Source organism: Anolis carolinensis, chromosome 5, assembly GCF_035594765.1.
Source record: "Anolis carolinensis isolate JA03-04 chromosome 5, rAnoCar3.1.pri, whole genome shotgun sequence".
Lineage (NCBI taxonomy): Eukaryota > Metazoa > Chordata > Lepidosauria > Squamata > Dactyloidae > Anolis > Anolis carolinensis.
This window is the reverse complement of record NC_085845.1, coordinates 46,348,381-46,362,491: the sequence shown is the minus strand read 5'-3', so window position 1 is coordinate 46,362,491 and position 14,111 is coordinate 46,348,381. Positions and strand designations below refer to the sequence as shown.

At 40.6% G+C, this 14,111-nt stretch overlaps 1 protein-coding gene across 5 annotated transcripts; it reads right to left on the bottom strand.

Moving 5' to 3' along the window:
• On the bottom strand, positions 1–12,376 carry mmaa (metabolism of cobalamin associated A). 5 transcript variants are annotated; one of them, XM_008111848.3, is made up of 7 exons: positions 12,229–12,376; positions 7,004–7,472; positions 4,704–4,826; positions 3,248–3,418; positions 2,788–2,873; positions 1,325–1,474; positions 1–354 (listed from the first exon to the last, which is right to left on the bottom strand). In XM_008111848.3, the coding sequence occupies exons 2-7, from the start codon at positions 7,434–7,436 to the stop codon at positions 67–69; spliced, it is 1,251 nt and encodes a 416-aa protein (XP_008110055.1). In that variant the 5' UTR covers positions 7,437–7,472; positions 12,229–12,376; the 3' UTR covers positions 1–66. The 5 variants fall into 5 exon arrangements, with proteins under 5 accessions (XP_008110055.1, XP_003221728.1, XP_008110058.1 ...); XM_003221680.4 differs by lacking the exon at positions 12,229–12,376 and adding an exon at positions 12,102–12,212; XM_008111851.3 differs by lacking the exon at positions 12,229–12,376 and adding an exon at positions 10,436–11,356.
• Positions 12,377–14,111: the final 1,735 nt, after the last annotated feature.

Below are 14,111 nucleotides of genomic sequence, written 5' to 3'. Positions count from 1 at the left end.
TAACTTAAAAAGTTATTTTTAAGGGTCATATGTTTTACATCATCATAGCACATATTTAGATAAGTGTTAGGATTTTTCTTTAAAGGCTTTGAGCAATAGGTCTGCAGCCAGTCCAGGAGAAAGAATTCCACTGACAACTTTTCCTTCCAGAAGGGGAATCTGATCTCTCACGGCCGAGTGACTCCGGAAATGATACAGCATACTTTCTTGGATTACATTCCACATCCACACTTTCTGCTGCCTCTTTCGCTTGGTGAGCAACTCGCCGCTTGTGAGCATGAGTTCTCGGAATTCGATCATGTTATCCCATATGTCAGTGATGCCTTCTCCAGTTTTGGCAGAGATCCGCATGACCTATTTGAATGAGAATTTTTTTTAAAAAAACTCAAATTATAAGGTTGCAGGCCTGACCTAAACAGAAAATTTGAATTAGACACCATCAAGAAAACCAACCTCAAACTCCATCTTAGATTTATACATATTCAATGACAGTACATTTGGGATATATATAAAACAGTAAAACAATGACACTGCATTTATAAAAGGTAGCAATAGCACTTTATTTTTATAACAAGCTACCATGAGCATAATTTTATTAGTTATCCAAAAGGAGCCTCCAGCGGCTCAGTGAGTTAAACCGCTGAGCTGCTGGACTTGCTGACCAAAAGGTCAGAGGTTCAAATCTGGGGAGTGGGGTGAGCTCCCACTGTTAGCTGCAGCTTCTGCCAAACTAGCCGTTTGAAAACATGCAAATGTGAGTAGATCAATAGGTACCGCTCCAACAGGAAGGAGTGGGGCTCCATGCAGTCATGCCGGCCACATGACCTTAGAGGTGTTTACGGACAATGCCAGTTCTTCGGCTTAGAAATGGAGAAGAGCACCTATTCCCAGAGTCAGACACAACTAGACTTACTGTCAGCGGAAAACCTTTACTTTATATAGATCTGAAGCCCCATTATTGGTTCAGGATGTTTGACTGAAGGTCCCTATCTTTGAGAAGGATATTGAGTAATATTTTCTGTCTCATTGCACTTCTTGCTTGTAGAGTTCCCACCCGCAATTAGCTGGACACTGTATCAAGGGGAAACCTTTACCTTTATCTAAAAGTTCAGCAACAGGCACAAAAATTGACATGAAACACACCAATGTTCTAACAATATGAAATTCTGTTTATTACTTATATCAATATTGAATGAAAATGGGGAAAATTTTGAAAACCATGCAGTGAAAGCCTATTTTGGAAAGAATCATGAGTTTGACAGTATTAATATTCTTTCACTTATGTCTTGTATATTTTCCTAAAGGATGTTTCGAATATACCAACCTTTGGCCTCCAAACCTTTGAACGTTTGCGGAGCAATTTCAGAGCACTGACGTATTCGGCTTGAATCCTCCGCGCTGGCACCACGAGATCTCCATCAGCTTTGGTTACTGCAACGAGATCTGCCATCTCAATTATACCTCGTTTGATACCCTGAGGGGGGAAAACAAAGAAGAAAAAAGCAGAGCTCAGAGGCACTGATTATAACCAATTTACATCTTCTAGGAGCCATACAGATCTTTTGAAATAAAGCAACCAAACATTTGATTGTCCTTGCCCATAAAACTCTACCAGATAAATAAAGACGTCTAACATAACAAATTGGGGGAGGGGTAGCTTTTACAAAGATTCCCATTTCTTAGAAAAACTAAGTTTATATATATCTAGTACGAAATGCTTGTGCCTTCAGAGGTGCATTGGTGTTGTGTGCCTTCAAGTAATTTCCAACTCGTGGTGACCCTAATGTAAAGTTTTCTTGGAAAGATTTGTGTCCACAGGATGTTTGCCTTTGTCTCCTGAGGCCAAGAGAGTGTGACTTCTCAAGGTCGCCCAGTGGACTTCCACGGCTGGGCAGGAATTCAATGCCTTATCTTCCCAGGCATAGTACAATGCTCAAACCATTACACTAGGAAGGGTTAATTTCTTGATCATTAAATGATTAATGCACATTAGCTAATATTCTAAATCATGAACTATTGCAGAATTCCCCCAACTTTGTGTTCTCCATACAATTGACCATGCTGTCTGGGGAATTGCAGATCAATGTATCTGGAGGCACCAAGTTGGGGAAAGCTGAATTAGAGTTATCTTTTTAAAATAATATTTATTTAAAAGAGCCACACAAAAATGACTCATAATTCAGTTACATTCCAACAAAATGAGGCTAGAATGAATGTGCATTTACAGGGTTAATTCGTCTATTTAGAACAATGGGAAAACAGTGCAGCACTTTAAATATTGCTGGATTTGAACTCCCAACAGTCCTCACCATTGGTTTGGATGGATAGCACTGATAGTAGTTGTATCTGAATGATATCTGGAAGGCCACATGTTTCTTTTTCCTACGCCAATTGAGAATAATTCTTAGTCAGTGAATACTGACGTGGTAGACAGATAGAAATAAGTGGATACTCGTACTACAAAAAGCTATGTATGGTGAGCTATGAGTAAATAAGGGATCAATAAAAAAGGAGTAGCCTTAGGTTTTTGCAGGGCCTGGTCTAAAGAGCAACTAAACAGTTAACTTTGCATCCTAAAAGTAAAATAGTAGTCAATATAAATAGTTGCACTGTGATAGGTTTTGACGGATGACTAGCACAGTATGCCCTCCTCACACTAGTAAATGTGGCCAAAATTGACCCCTGCATGTTGTTGCTCAGTTCTGATATGGCTAGCTGACAAAATATTTAGAAAATCTGTTACAGTTATAGAAAGCTTTGATTTTTGCCAAAAAGCACCATGAATACCTGCAACTCGTCACCTCCTGCTGGTGGCAGCAGCAATACAAACATATCCACCATATCGGCAACAGCAAACTCCGACTGCCCCACACCTGAGAAGCAAAAACAGATATTGACCACTCACTTCAAAAAGCCAAGAGGCAAACTGCACTGGCCAAAAAGAGAGGAAACCCTCCAGTTACAAAGGTGTATATATATTTTTAATTGCCTTATGTGGATATGAAATTAAGTGTTGCTTAGCAGAATTTACCACAAGATAGCACCATAAAGTTTCCCAGGACCAGGAGGGCCAGACAACCAGGCAAACCAGAAGAGAGCACCAATAACTGGACTCCCCGCCCCCCCCCCCCAATTTCCCCAAACTGTTTTAGATTTCATGAGTTATATGGCAAAACACAGCTACTAAATGGCCTCACTGCAGAAGCCAGATTTGAGACTATAAAAAATACAGGAGAGTTTCACTGACCTACTGTTTCGACAAGAACAATGTCATAGCCTCCTGCTTCGCACAACAGAATGGCCTCATTCGTGGTCCGCGTCACCCCACCTAGCGTCCCTCTGGTTGGAGACGGCCTGATGTAAGCATTCATGTCTCTTGACAACTCTGTCATTCGCGTCTTATCACCCAAGAGAGAGCCTGAAAGATGAAAGAGAATTACACAACAGCTCAAACATTCAAATATAATAGGCTTTTGCTCTAAACCCAAATCAGGCTTATTCTTCAAAAAGAATGAACACTACACTTTCCAATCCTCATGAAGCTCTATCTGAGTAAGATGTTTCTTTGTTCAATGTTGTGCCTATATTTCTTAAAACTTGAGTTGTAGTTTTGCAAAGAATAAGGCAGCTACAGGTGATGGCAGGAAAATGATCAGATAGTTCCCTTCCATGAATAATTTTCCATTAATGGTTTTTGATGAACCTTCAGTGAATTTTACAATTTTGTCAACCATCACACCACACTTTTAGAATGAGAGAGGCTACATTTAATAAAAACAATGTTAATGTTGCTCCAGCAATAAACAAGCAAGCAAGCAAACAGGTCTGTAGCACACTAAAGCTGAGCAAATGAATTTTACCGTAAGTTCTGTTAGTCTAGAACTTCACTATCTTCAGTAGGGTGTATCCCATGTAAATGCAAAATGGTTTGTGGCCAAATTAAAGTGGCATTTGTTCCTTTGTTTTTCATTTTTCTTTCTTTTTTTAATTTTTATTTATGATTTTATTGATACATAAAAGTGGGGGAACAATTTGAGCAAGATAGACAAAAGACTGAAAGAAGAAAGTCAAAGGAATAATCAAAAAGAAAAAAAATTATATATATGTATCTACATCGTGTTATTGTATATTCATATATATGTAAAACAGCCCCCAGAAAAACCCCTATAGCAACACCCAACAAAACGTATTTTGTAGCGTCTTCCAGATCTTCTGCATAGCAGGTCCAATTTTCTTCATGCCTGTTCATTGTCCAGCATTGTTTTTATTTCTGCTGGCCTTGGGTTGTTATTTTCTCCTATTCTAAAATGTTTTATTTTTTTATTTATTTATTCCAAATATCATTCCAATTTACTCCAATCTGTCCTTTGCCTTTTTGCGTTGTTCTGTGCTATTTGTGTCAGAAGGTCCATATTTTTTATGTCTAAAGCTCTCAAATACCATTTCTCCAGGGCTGGGGTTTCTTAGGTCTTCCACAATTTTGCTAGGCATATTCTGGCAGCCGTTACCAAGTATATGAACAGCTTATTCGTATTGAGGTCCATCTGAAAGTCTGTAATTCCTAAGAGGAAATACTCTGGTTTTAACTTGAACTTTTTTTGGAGTATTTTCTCGTTTCTTTTTCATTTTTCAATTAACACAATATATTTTTAAATGCTACCCAGATAGACAAGTAAGGAGCACGAGAAATGATGAGCACTCACCACCACTAGTGCTTGAAGATGGGTCCACTGCCAACACAGACACCTTATGTCCTCTTTCGGTGAGCATTTTCCCAAAGCCTTCAATAAATGTCGATTTCCCAGCACCAGGAGGGCCAGACAATCCTAGGGAGCAGCATAAAACCTTGATTCTAACACACCATGCATTCAAATCCAGCTCAGTATATGAGTATCTGCATAATATAAAAATCCATCAACCTCAATATTGCATTGACTGAGCCCTAAATGCATTGACTATTAATGTTGCATTCAGTGTGCTTAGGAATTACTCTTCTTCCCCAAGTTATAAAAACTTTGTTTACATAACCAAATAATTTAGCATCTACATAACATATTTCTCTTTACAGTTTTGAACAGGCCTACACAAGCTGCGGCTCTCCCACAATTCCTGACCATTACGCAAACTGGCCCCCTGGTGGCACAGCAGGTTAAACCTCTGAGCTGTTGAACTTGCTGACTTAAGAGTCAGCGGTTCGAATCTGGGGAGTGGGGTGAGCTCCTGCTGTTAGCCCCAGCTTCTACCAATCTAGCAGTTCTAAAACATGCAAATGTAAGTAGATCAATAGGTACCACTTCTGCGGGAAGGTAACAGCGTTCCATGCAGTCATACTGGCCACATGACCTTGGAGATGTCTATAGACAACTCCAGCTTAGAAAAGGAGATGAGCACCACCCCCGAGTCGGACACGACAATGTGAAGGGAAACCTTTACCTTTACGCAAACTGGCTAGTTTCTGGGAGTTGGAGTCCCAGACATCTGGAGGGCCACAGATTGTGCAGGCCTGGTCTAAAAGAATCACTTTTATCCTGAGTTTGATTAACTTGATTTTTCCCCACCTTATAAAAAGTAATAATTATATATAGATATGCTTTTTAGAAAATATGTTTACTGAAGAAGAATAAGGAACTCTGCAATGCTGGCAGAACATTTTAAAAATGGGCCAGTGCACCAGGAGCTGTTTTGGTGGCATTTGGAAATAACAAGACTACTCAGAGAAAGACAAGCTAATAATGTTTTTAAGAGAGAAGCCATAGATCTTTTTTTTAAAAAGAGTGGAGTTTAGTGATTTAGTCTAGAAAAAAATGGCACCTGGAATTAACTTTAGCCTTCTGTGAAAGTACTGTATTTCATCGCATAATAGTCGCCATCGCATGTAAGCCGCACCCTTGGTTTTCGGAATGTTTTATTCCTCACATAATAGTCACACCCCTGCCTGCACACCTGCTCCTTGGAGCAGCCCCCTTAGCTCCGAGGGGCAGGCATGAAAGCTAAGAGACTTCCCTTGGCTGGCGACAGTCAAGGGAGGCCTCCTAGCTCTTTTCCCAAGCGCACGGGTGGGCACGGGTGGGCCATTGGAGGCCCAATAAGTCTTGCTTGCAGCTGGCACCAGCGGTCTCCCTTCTCCCTCAACTACTGGCAGCCAATGAAGGCCCAATAATTCTAGCTCGCACGCACCAGCAAACAAAACCAATGGGTCTCCTTTAGCTACCAGCCGAGGGATGCCCTATAAGCCTCCCATTTTGCCCCGCATAATATTCATAAACCACCTTTCCCCAAAAACAATTTGGGGGGGAAAGTGCAACTATTATGTGATGAAATATGGTAAGTAGCTGTGCTTATATATAAAAGTAATACTTTAAGTCAGTGGTTCTCAACCTGTGGGTTCCCAGATGTTTTGGCTTTCAACTCTCAGAAATCCTAACAGCTGGTAAACTGGTTGTGATTTCTGGGAATTGTAGGCTAAAGTACCTGTGGACCCACAGGTTGGGAACCACTGTTTTAAGTAGAAATATGTATCTGTGTTACAAAAAATTGTTTTTTTGATAAACTATAGAGGAGAAAGATATAATACCTATAATCACAATCTGGCAAGTTTGAGGTGACATATAATCTTTTTTGTTTATTGAAGCTATTATAAAGGGAGTATGTTAGAAACTGTATAATCTATGTAATTTTTATAGATTGTGACATTTGTTAGTTTTTATCCTTCTTGTGCTTGTGTTACTTTTCTTTTTGTATACTCATATTTTTTGTATACTCATAGTTTTATGTAGTTAAAATCTCTATGTTAATAAAATGTTTTTTTCTAAGAAAAGCAACAATAGGATATAGAGATACCATTTTTTTAAAACTAAACATAGTTCATGCAAGACTGGCTTTACAAAACAATAATGCAGAAATATGATTCCTTTTTAACCTTAAATAAACCACATTTTCTTAAAAACTAGCTAGTGGAAACACACCAGAACAAGAAGAACTGAACAAACGAAAGTGAACTGACCCACTCTAAAGGCTAGTGGTTTTCCTTTATTTAACTGCTCTTGTTCTCTGTGGTAGGATAGTACCTTCTGAAGGAGCACCTGCGCAATGTCTTTCTTCCGGCTCTGGGTGGATTCTATGAGAGTAATGGCTTCAGCCAAGCAGGCCCTGTGTCCTTGGATGAGTCCATTGTACAGTCTGTCTAGCAGTCTTTGCTCTTTGTGGGAGAGCTCCCAAGCCTGCTGCTCTAACGCTGCTGGGTGACAGGGCCCAGTCTTCAGACCCTTCAAAGGCAGGATCCTCCTTGAACGGCACAACGGAAGCAAGTCAGCCTGCTGGCCACATGGGAAAACAGGCAGAGTGCTGGACCTCCAACAGAAATTCTTCAAAGGCTTCCGATTATTTTTGAGAAAATGGGAGAGAGGAAATTGTCGCAGTAGTGATGATCCATTCATGTTGTCTTGCGTTAGTAAAATCCGTATTTAGTAATCCTAGAGAGAGAAGAAAAATCTATCTCATTTCAGGTTTTGAAAATGCAACATATATTTTAGCCGTTTTTCGAAACCAAATGTTTAACTACATTTAGACCAAAACTACATGATCATATTCAGCTGTTCTCAAAATAAATAAACAAACTACAACAAGAGAGTTGGTATAATCCTGCTCAGCTCATCAATATTTTGTCACTCTCTATAATGAAGAAAGACTTTTTAAAGAACAATGGTTTCTAATTTATCAGTGCTCAAAATTACATAGATAAGAGACAATCTTCTCTTTTGGTGCATCTTCACAGCAGACCAACACATGAGTGTAGCATTTGTTCAAATGAAGCAGGGAGGATTGGGACATTTTTAGGAAGACCAAGATGCTTGTTTATAAAAACTATTGTCCTTCCAACTCTGTTGTACGCCTGCGAAACATGGACCATCTGCAAATGTCACTCGACTTTTGGAAAGATTCCACCAGCATTGCCTTAAAAAAAAATCCTGCAAATTTCTTGAGGAGACAGGTGAACAAACATCAGTTAGGGAAGAAGCAAAGACCACCAGCATTAAAGCCATGATCCTCCACCACTAACTTTGCTGCACTGGCCACGTTGCCCGAATGTCCAATCACTAACTCCCAAAGCAGGTACTTTATTCTCAGTTCAAGAATGGAACGAATGTTGGAGGACAGAAAAGAGATTTAAAGATGGGCTTAAAGCTAACCTTTAAAAGACTCTGGAATAAACACCAGGAATTGGGAATTCCTGGCCCTCAAGCGCTCCAGTTGGATATCAGTTGTCATCAACAGTGCTATGGATTTTGAAGAGGCACAAATAAAGGGAGAAAGGGATAAACATGCCAAGAGGAAAGCATTATCAAGCAAACTCTTGCTGGGACTGCCTTCCATCTGGAAATATACGTCCTCACTGTGAAAGAACACGCGGATTCAGAACAGGTCTCTAAAGTTACTTACACCCACCGCCAAGACTATACCCTTGGAAGACTATCATATTTTGTTGGGTTTCATCCTGGACTGCACAAGTTTTTGTGTCAAGTTTTCAGTCCTTAGTGAGTAGCTAGACTAGAGACAGGGCTAAAGTAAAGGATTCCTTTCCTCACATTCCTATGCATGCTTCCTAAAGGGCTTTGTCTTTGTCTTTACTGCTAGCCACTGTCTCCTCTCCCTTTGATGACGTAGTAACGGAATTCTGTGAAGGAGCTTCCTCTTATGTTTAAACTGCCCCAAGAAGTGACCATGCAGTCTCCACAATGTTTTAATGTGTTCCTTTTTTCTTTCTTCCAGTGAGGACGCTTATTTAGACGCTCTGGGCAAACCCTCCAGAAGAATAGACTGCTTTTCCTGCTCACCACACATAAGTTTCTGCAGAGTGGGTTTACTTCTGGTACTCTGCTATATTTTTGTGGAATTACCCTAACTGAGGACTATTTTTGAGCCTCAAATTCCCCAACATTTTTGGCCACAAGTGATTGCCTATAGATAGACACAGTAGAATTAATGCAATTAACGACTTTAACATTCATGCTTAATGCTATGGAATCCTGGGATTTGTACTAGCATTCTTTGGTAGAGAAAGCTAAAGGTCTTGAAAAACTAAAACTCTCATTATTCCGTAGAAGAGAACCATGGCAGCCTGAGTGGTGTCAAACTGCATTAATTCTTCAGTGTATCTCTCACTATATATGTAGACACCAGACACAGAGGAAAATTGAAAATTAAACATATGGCTTCTCACCACATTCAATATATGTGCATAAATGTCTTCACTTCACCTGTCAATTTTTGGCAAACCTGTGATTTCATTGTTTTCTGAAGTAAGGAATATTCAGGAGAGGGCTGCCATTGTTATCCTCTGACATTTAGCCTTTGTACTAAGGCTATTATAGACGAGAACAGACAGAAGAATTTAGAGCTGTAGTCACTATTTTAACATAGTTATTTTACTGTTTTTTCCCGTCTAACTCACAACCTTTGCACATATTTACAACTCATTCTCAGACCACTGATTTTCCAAATCATATAGTTCTACTAACTGCTAAGCAACTAGATTAAACGTGTCTTCAAGGGACATGAACAATAAATAAATAAATAAAAACACCAGAAAGTTAACAACTGCTTTCCATACAGAAGAGGATCAACACTCTTGACACAGGTTATTATTACTATGGACATGAACGTAACACTGAAGATATTAGCAAACACACTCTCTGTTTGAAGGTATTAGCAATCCTAATTCTCCCTGAAGCATTTGATTGGTCTCAGCAGGAAACAGGATGCTCAGCCAGATAGTATTTTGATACAACCCACTAAAACTCCTTTAAAGTTTTCAGAAGGAATAGTCTACAGATTGAAATATGGGAACCAAATGGGTGTTTCCCATATCACATTCTGGTCCCGTATTTGAAATTCTACAATAAACCCAGAGTGAGATGTACACCATGTGGCAACATTCACATGTTGTACCCTTTAATCTGTCTCTATATTATTTTTGCAACTATTCCTTATGCTCAGATTCCATTTAAACACTGTTAGCGGGTTAGTATTGACATGATTTTTAGTGTTAGACACTTTGTCCTCTTTGGGAGAGAAAAAGCAGGATATAAATACCACTGCTGCCACTACTACTACTACTACTACTACTATTTCTTATCAATTCCTTTGGAAATATGATGTTATATCTTTTCATAAGACTTTCTGAGTAACCATTTAGGAATGTGTTACAAGGATTCTAAAACATGATTAAATATTCAAGAAGGAACGTTAACATAGAAATGCTGGTATTTTATCTTCCAAACTGGAGCATAACATGTTCATATTACACATAACAATGAAGTTGCTAAAAAAAGTTTTAAAAAGCAAACAAGAGATCAGTGGAGGCTATTTCAGATAACCTGGACTCAGAATATTTACTGTATACCATGTTATAAAACATAGGTAGACTGAAATTTACCATCACCAACATCGGCAGGATCTGAACATCAGCAACTCCTACTACGTGTTGTCAAAGGCTTTCATGGCTGGAATTACTGGGTTGCTGTGGGTTTTCCTGATGTATGGCCATGTTCCAGAAGCATTTTCTCCAGACATTTCGCCCACATCTATGGCGAGCATCCTCAGAGGTTGTGAGGTCTGCTGGAAACGAGGCAAGTGGGATTTAGTTATATGTTCAGGGTGGGAGAAACAACTCTTACGAGTTCTTTCCAACACCTCACAACCTTTGAAGATACCTCCCATAGATGTGGGCGAAACGTCCGGAGAAAATGCTTCTGGAACATGACCTTACAGCCCGGAAAACTCACAGCAACCTAGCAACTCCTACTACCTTCACAAAAATCTGAATTTCTCTACCACTTGCCAGAGTTTAATTCTAAGAAAACTATGTGAATGTTAATAGATAACAAATCAGAACAGTCCTGCATTATTAATTACAATTTAATCCTATATGCCGGAGATGTTAAGAAAAGCCAAAGGCAAGAAGACTTACATAATATAATTATTTTTTCCCAAATCATTTTGTCCTAATTATTGATGCATTATACAGAAACACATATTAAACAAAATCTCACAATCATAACTACACAAACAGATCTCATAGCATATTTGAGACTGAAGGTGTATCAGCTAATCATCTCCTAACAAAGGATTCCCCCAGGCAGGAAGCAGCCAAACTCTGAAGCTGCAAGGCTATTCAATGCTAATCAAGGTGGTCAATTGCAACATTCACACATGCCTCAAACAGACATTCCACAGATATATAAACCCCACTTGCCTACTTTCCAACAGATCTCACAACCTCTGAGGATGCCTGCCAAAGATGTGGGTGAAACATCAGGAGAGAATGCTTCTGGAACATGGCCATACAGCCCGGAAAACTCACAACAACCTTGTATCAACACTGTACAGGTAGTTCAGTTTGACACTGCTTTAAATGCCCATGTTCAATGCTGGGATTTGTAGTTTGACTAGGCACTCTTTGGCAGAGGCTAAAGACCTTGTGAAACTTCAACTCCCACGATTCCATATGGTCATCCATGAATTTCACAGGGTTTTCTTAAGCAAGGACTACTCAGAGTTTTGCCAGTGCCTTCCTCTGAAATACAGCCCACACAACCTGGGGCTCTATGGTGGTCTGGTCTGCTATCCAAGTACTGACCAGGGCAGGTCCTGCTTAGCTACCAAAATCAGATGGAATCTGGTGCCTTTAGATTGAAGGACCAGCCTCACTACACAATTATAGTGTTATGATTCCACTTTAACTGTCGTGGTTCAATCCCATGGTGTTCTGGGAATTGCAGTTTTGGGAGGTACTGGGCCTTTCTGTATGAGAAGTCTAAGGACGCATCTACACTATGAAATGGATGCTGTGTGACACCACTTTAACTGCCATGGCTCAATGCTATGGAATCCTGGGAGTTGTAGTTTTGCAAAGGCCTTTAGCCTTCTCTGCTGGTGCCTTACCAAACTACGAATATCTGGATCCCATTGCCTTGAGGCAGAGCATTTAAAGTGGTATCAAACTGCATTATTTCTGTAAAGTGGGATTCACATTGCTTTAATCCTGTAGCGTGGATGGGCTTTTTGATAATGTCATTGTACCCAGGCCAAGAATTATTTACTTTGTAAGCAGCGAAAGAGCAATAGAGCTGCTTCCCTTTCAGCCGTCAATGCTCGAACAAAGAGGCCCAAGCCCTTTAACCAACCTCACCGACCCCTTTCTCTGCCGCAACAAGGAAATGAACTGACCTTTCAGGCCCTTTTACATCCGGGACACGTCAGAGTGCGTCGTACAGCAAGGACGCAAATCGAAGCATGGCCTGGCCTCGCCCTGCTTGCTCCCTGACGACGTGTGTGCGCATGCGTGGAAGACAGGCAGGGGCCGTGTAACGTACAACGGCTTCTGCGCAGGCGCAAAAAACCGGCTACAGTGTAGCACTTGGGGTTCCCATAGATCTAAGAAAGAAGAGAGGTCCGTCTTTTTTTCTTTTTTTTTTTGCCAGCCACTGGATTCCATGATTGCCTTCTGCTTCTCACTCTCATTAGAATAGAATGAATGGCAAGGCTGCCAAACTGTACCTACAAAACAATACTGATTGTAGTTTTAAACGTGGTACGATACTTTGGGTCTCAATCCAGAGCTGAAGGTGAAGGCAAATGTTTTCCCCTGATATTAAGTCTAGCTCCCGCTGTTAGCCCCAGCTTCTGCCAACTTAGCAGTTCGAAAACATGGAACATGTGAGTAGATCAATAGGTACCACTTTGGCGGAAAGGTAACGGCGCTCCACAACCTTGGAGGTGTCTACAGACAATGCTGGCTCTTCGGCTTAGAAATGGAGATAAGCACCAATCCTGAGTCGGACACAACTAGATTTAATGTCAAGGGAAACCTATGCCTTTACCCAAGTCTAGTCGTGTCCGACTCTGGGCTTTGTGTTCATCTCCATTTCTAAGCTGAAGAGCCAGCGTTGTCTGTAGACACCTGTGGCCGGCATGACTGCGTGGAGCGCCATTAACTTCCCACCTATTGATCTACTCACATTTGCATGTTTTTGAACTGCTAGGTTGGCAAAAGCTGTGGCTAATAGCGGGAGCTCACCCCGCTCCCCGGATTCGAACCTCCGACCTTTTGGTCAGCAGATTCAGCAGCTCAGCAATTTAACCTGATGCGCCACCAGGGCTGAAAGCCAAGTATAAATCAAAATAGTAATAACAATAATGCTGGTCCCATATCCTGAATTATGACGTGGCTTTTTTGGGTGTAGATCATATAATAACTGATTCATAGAATTGGAAGGGACCCCAAAGGCCATCTAATTCATTCAGGATGTGCATTATATGCCATCAATCCATCTGTGACAATTTATTACATTTCCTCTTAACATTTTCCCTCTCGTTTTAGTTAAGCTTCGCTCATCTATCTAAACCCAGCATTCAAATCCCAATACTGCCAAGTAAGCGTGCATAGGATAGTACTCCAAATGACAGCATTATATCTAGTTTACACCCCAGTGCTGAACTATAACCAGTTAATTTAATGGCATTTGGTTACATCTCCACGTCTTTTGCAATCTGCAATCCTCTGCATGTCTGTTTAGAAATGTTTTCATTTATTTGCACCTCGTGGTGCCAGAGCACAGTCTGTTCAGCGCCTTCCAGGTTGCCCAGTCTTCTGTGTGCCCAGGTGGGAGTCTCTCATCCAGTATCAGCTACTGATGGAGGTCCCGGGTTTTAACCTGCCACTTTTGGACTCTCGCTTGCTGAGGTGTTCCTGTGAGTATATCTGTAGATTGTAGAAAGCTATTTCTTGTTTAAGGCGTTGGTTTGCTGGCTGATATCCAAACAGTGAATGGGCTGGAGATGTCAATGCCTTTGCAGGTGGTACAATACCAGCTAAGCAGTATTTCTGTAGCGGTGTGGGGCGTAGACATCCTGTGATAATGCAGCATGTCTCATTATAAGGGCCACATCCACTGTTTTAACGTGTTGAGATGTATTCCACACTGGGCATACGTGTATTCAGCAGCAAAGTAGCAAAGCACAAGGGCAGATGTCTTCACTGCATCTGGTTACCATCCCCAGGTTGTGCCAGTCAGCTTTTGTGTGATATTATTTCTAGCACCTTTTGCTTG

Excerpts from the sequence above, each read along its gene's own strand:
- mmaa (XM_008111848.3), bottom strand. The coding sequence starts at position 7,436 with ATGAATGGATCATCACTACTGCGACAATTTCCTCTCTCCCATTTTCTC. Across the intron at positions 3,419-4,703 it reads ATCTTCAAGCACTAGTGGTG|GCTCTCTCTTGGGTGATAAG; the intron begins GTGAGTGCTCAT and ends TTCATCTTTCAG. Across the intron at positions 355-1,324 it reads CAAAGGTTTGGAGGCCAAAG|GTCATGCGGATCTCTGCCAA; the intron begins GTTGGTATATTC and ends TCATTCAAATAG.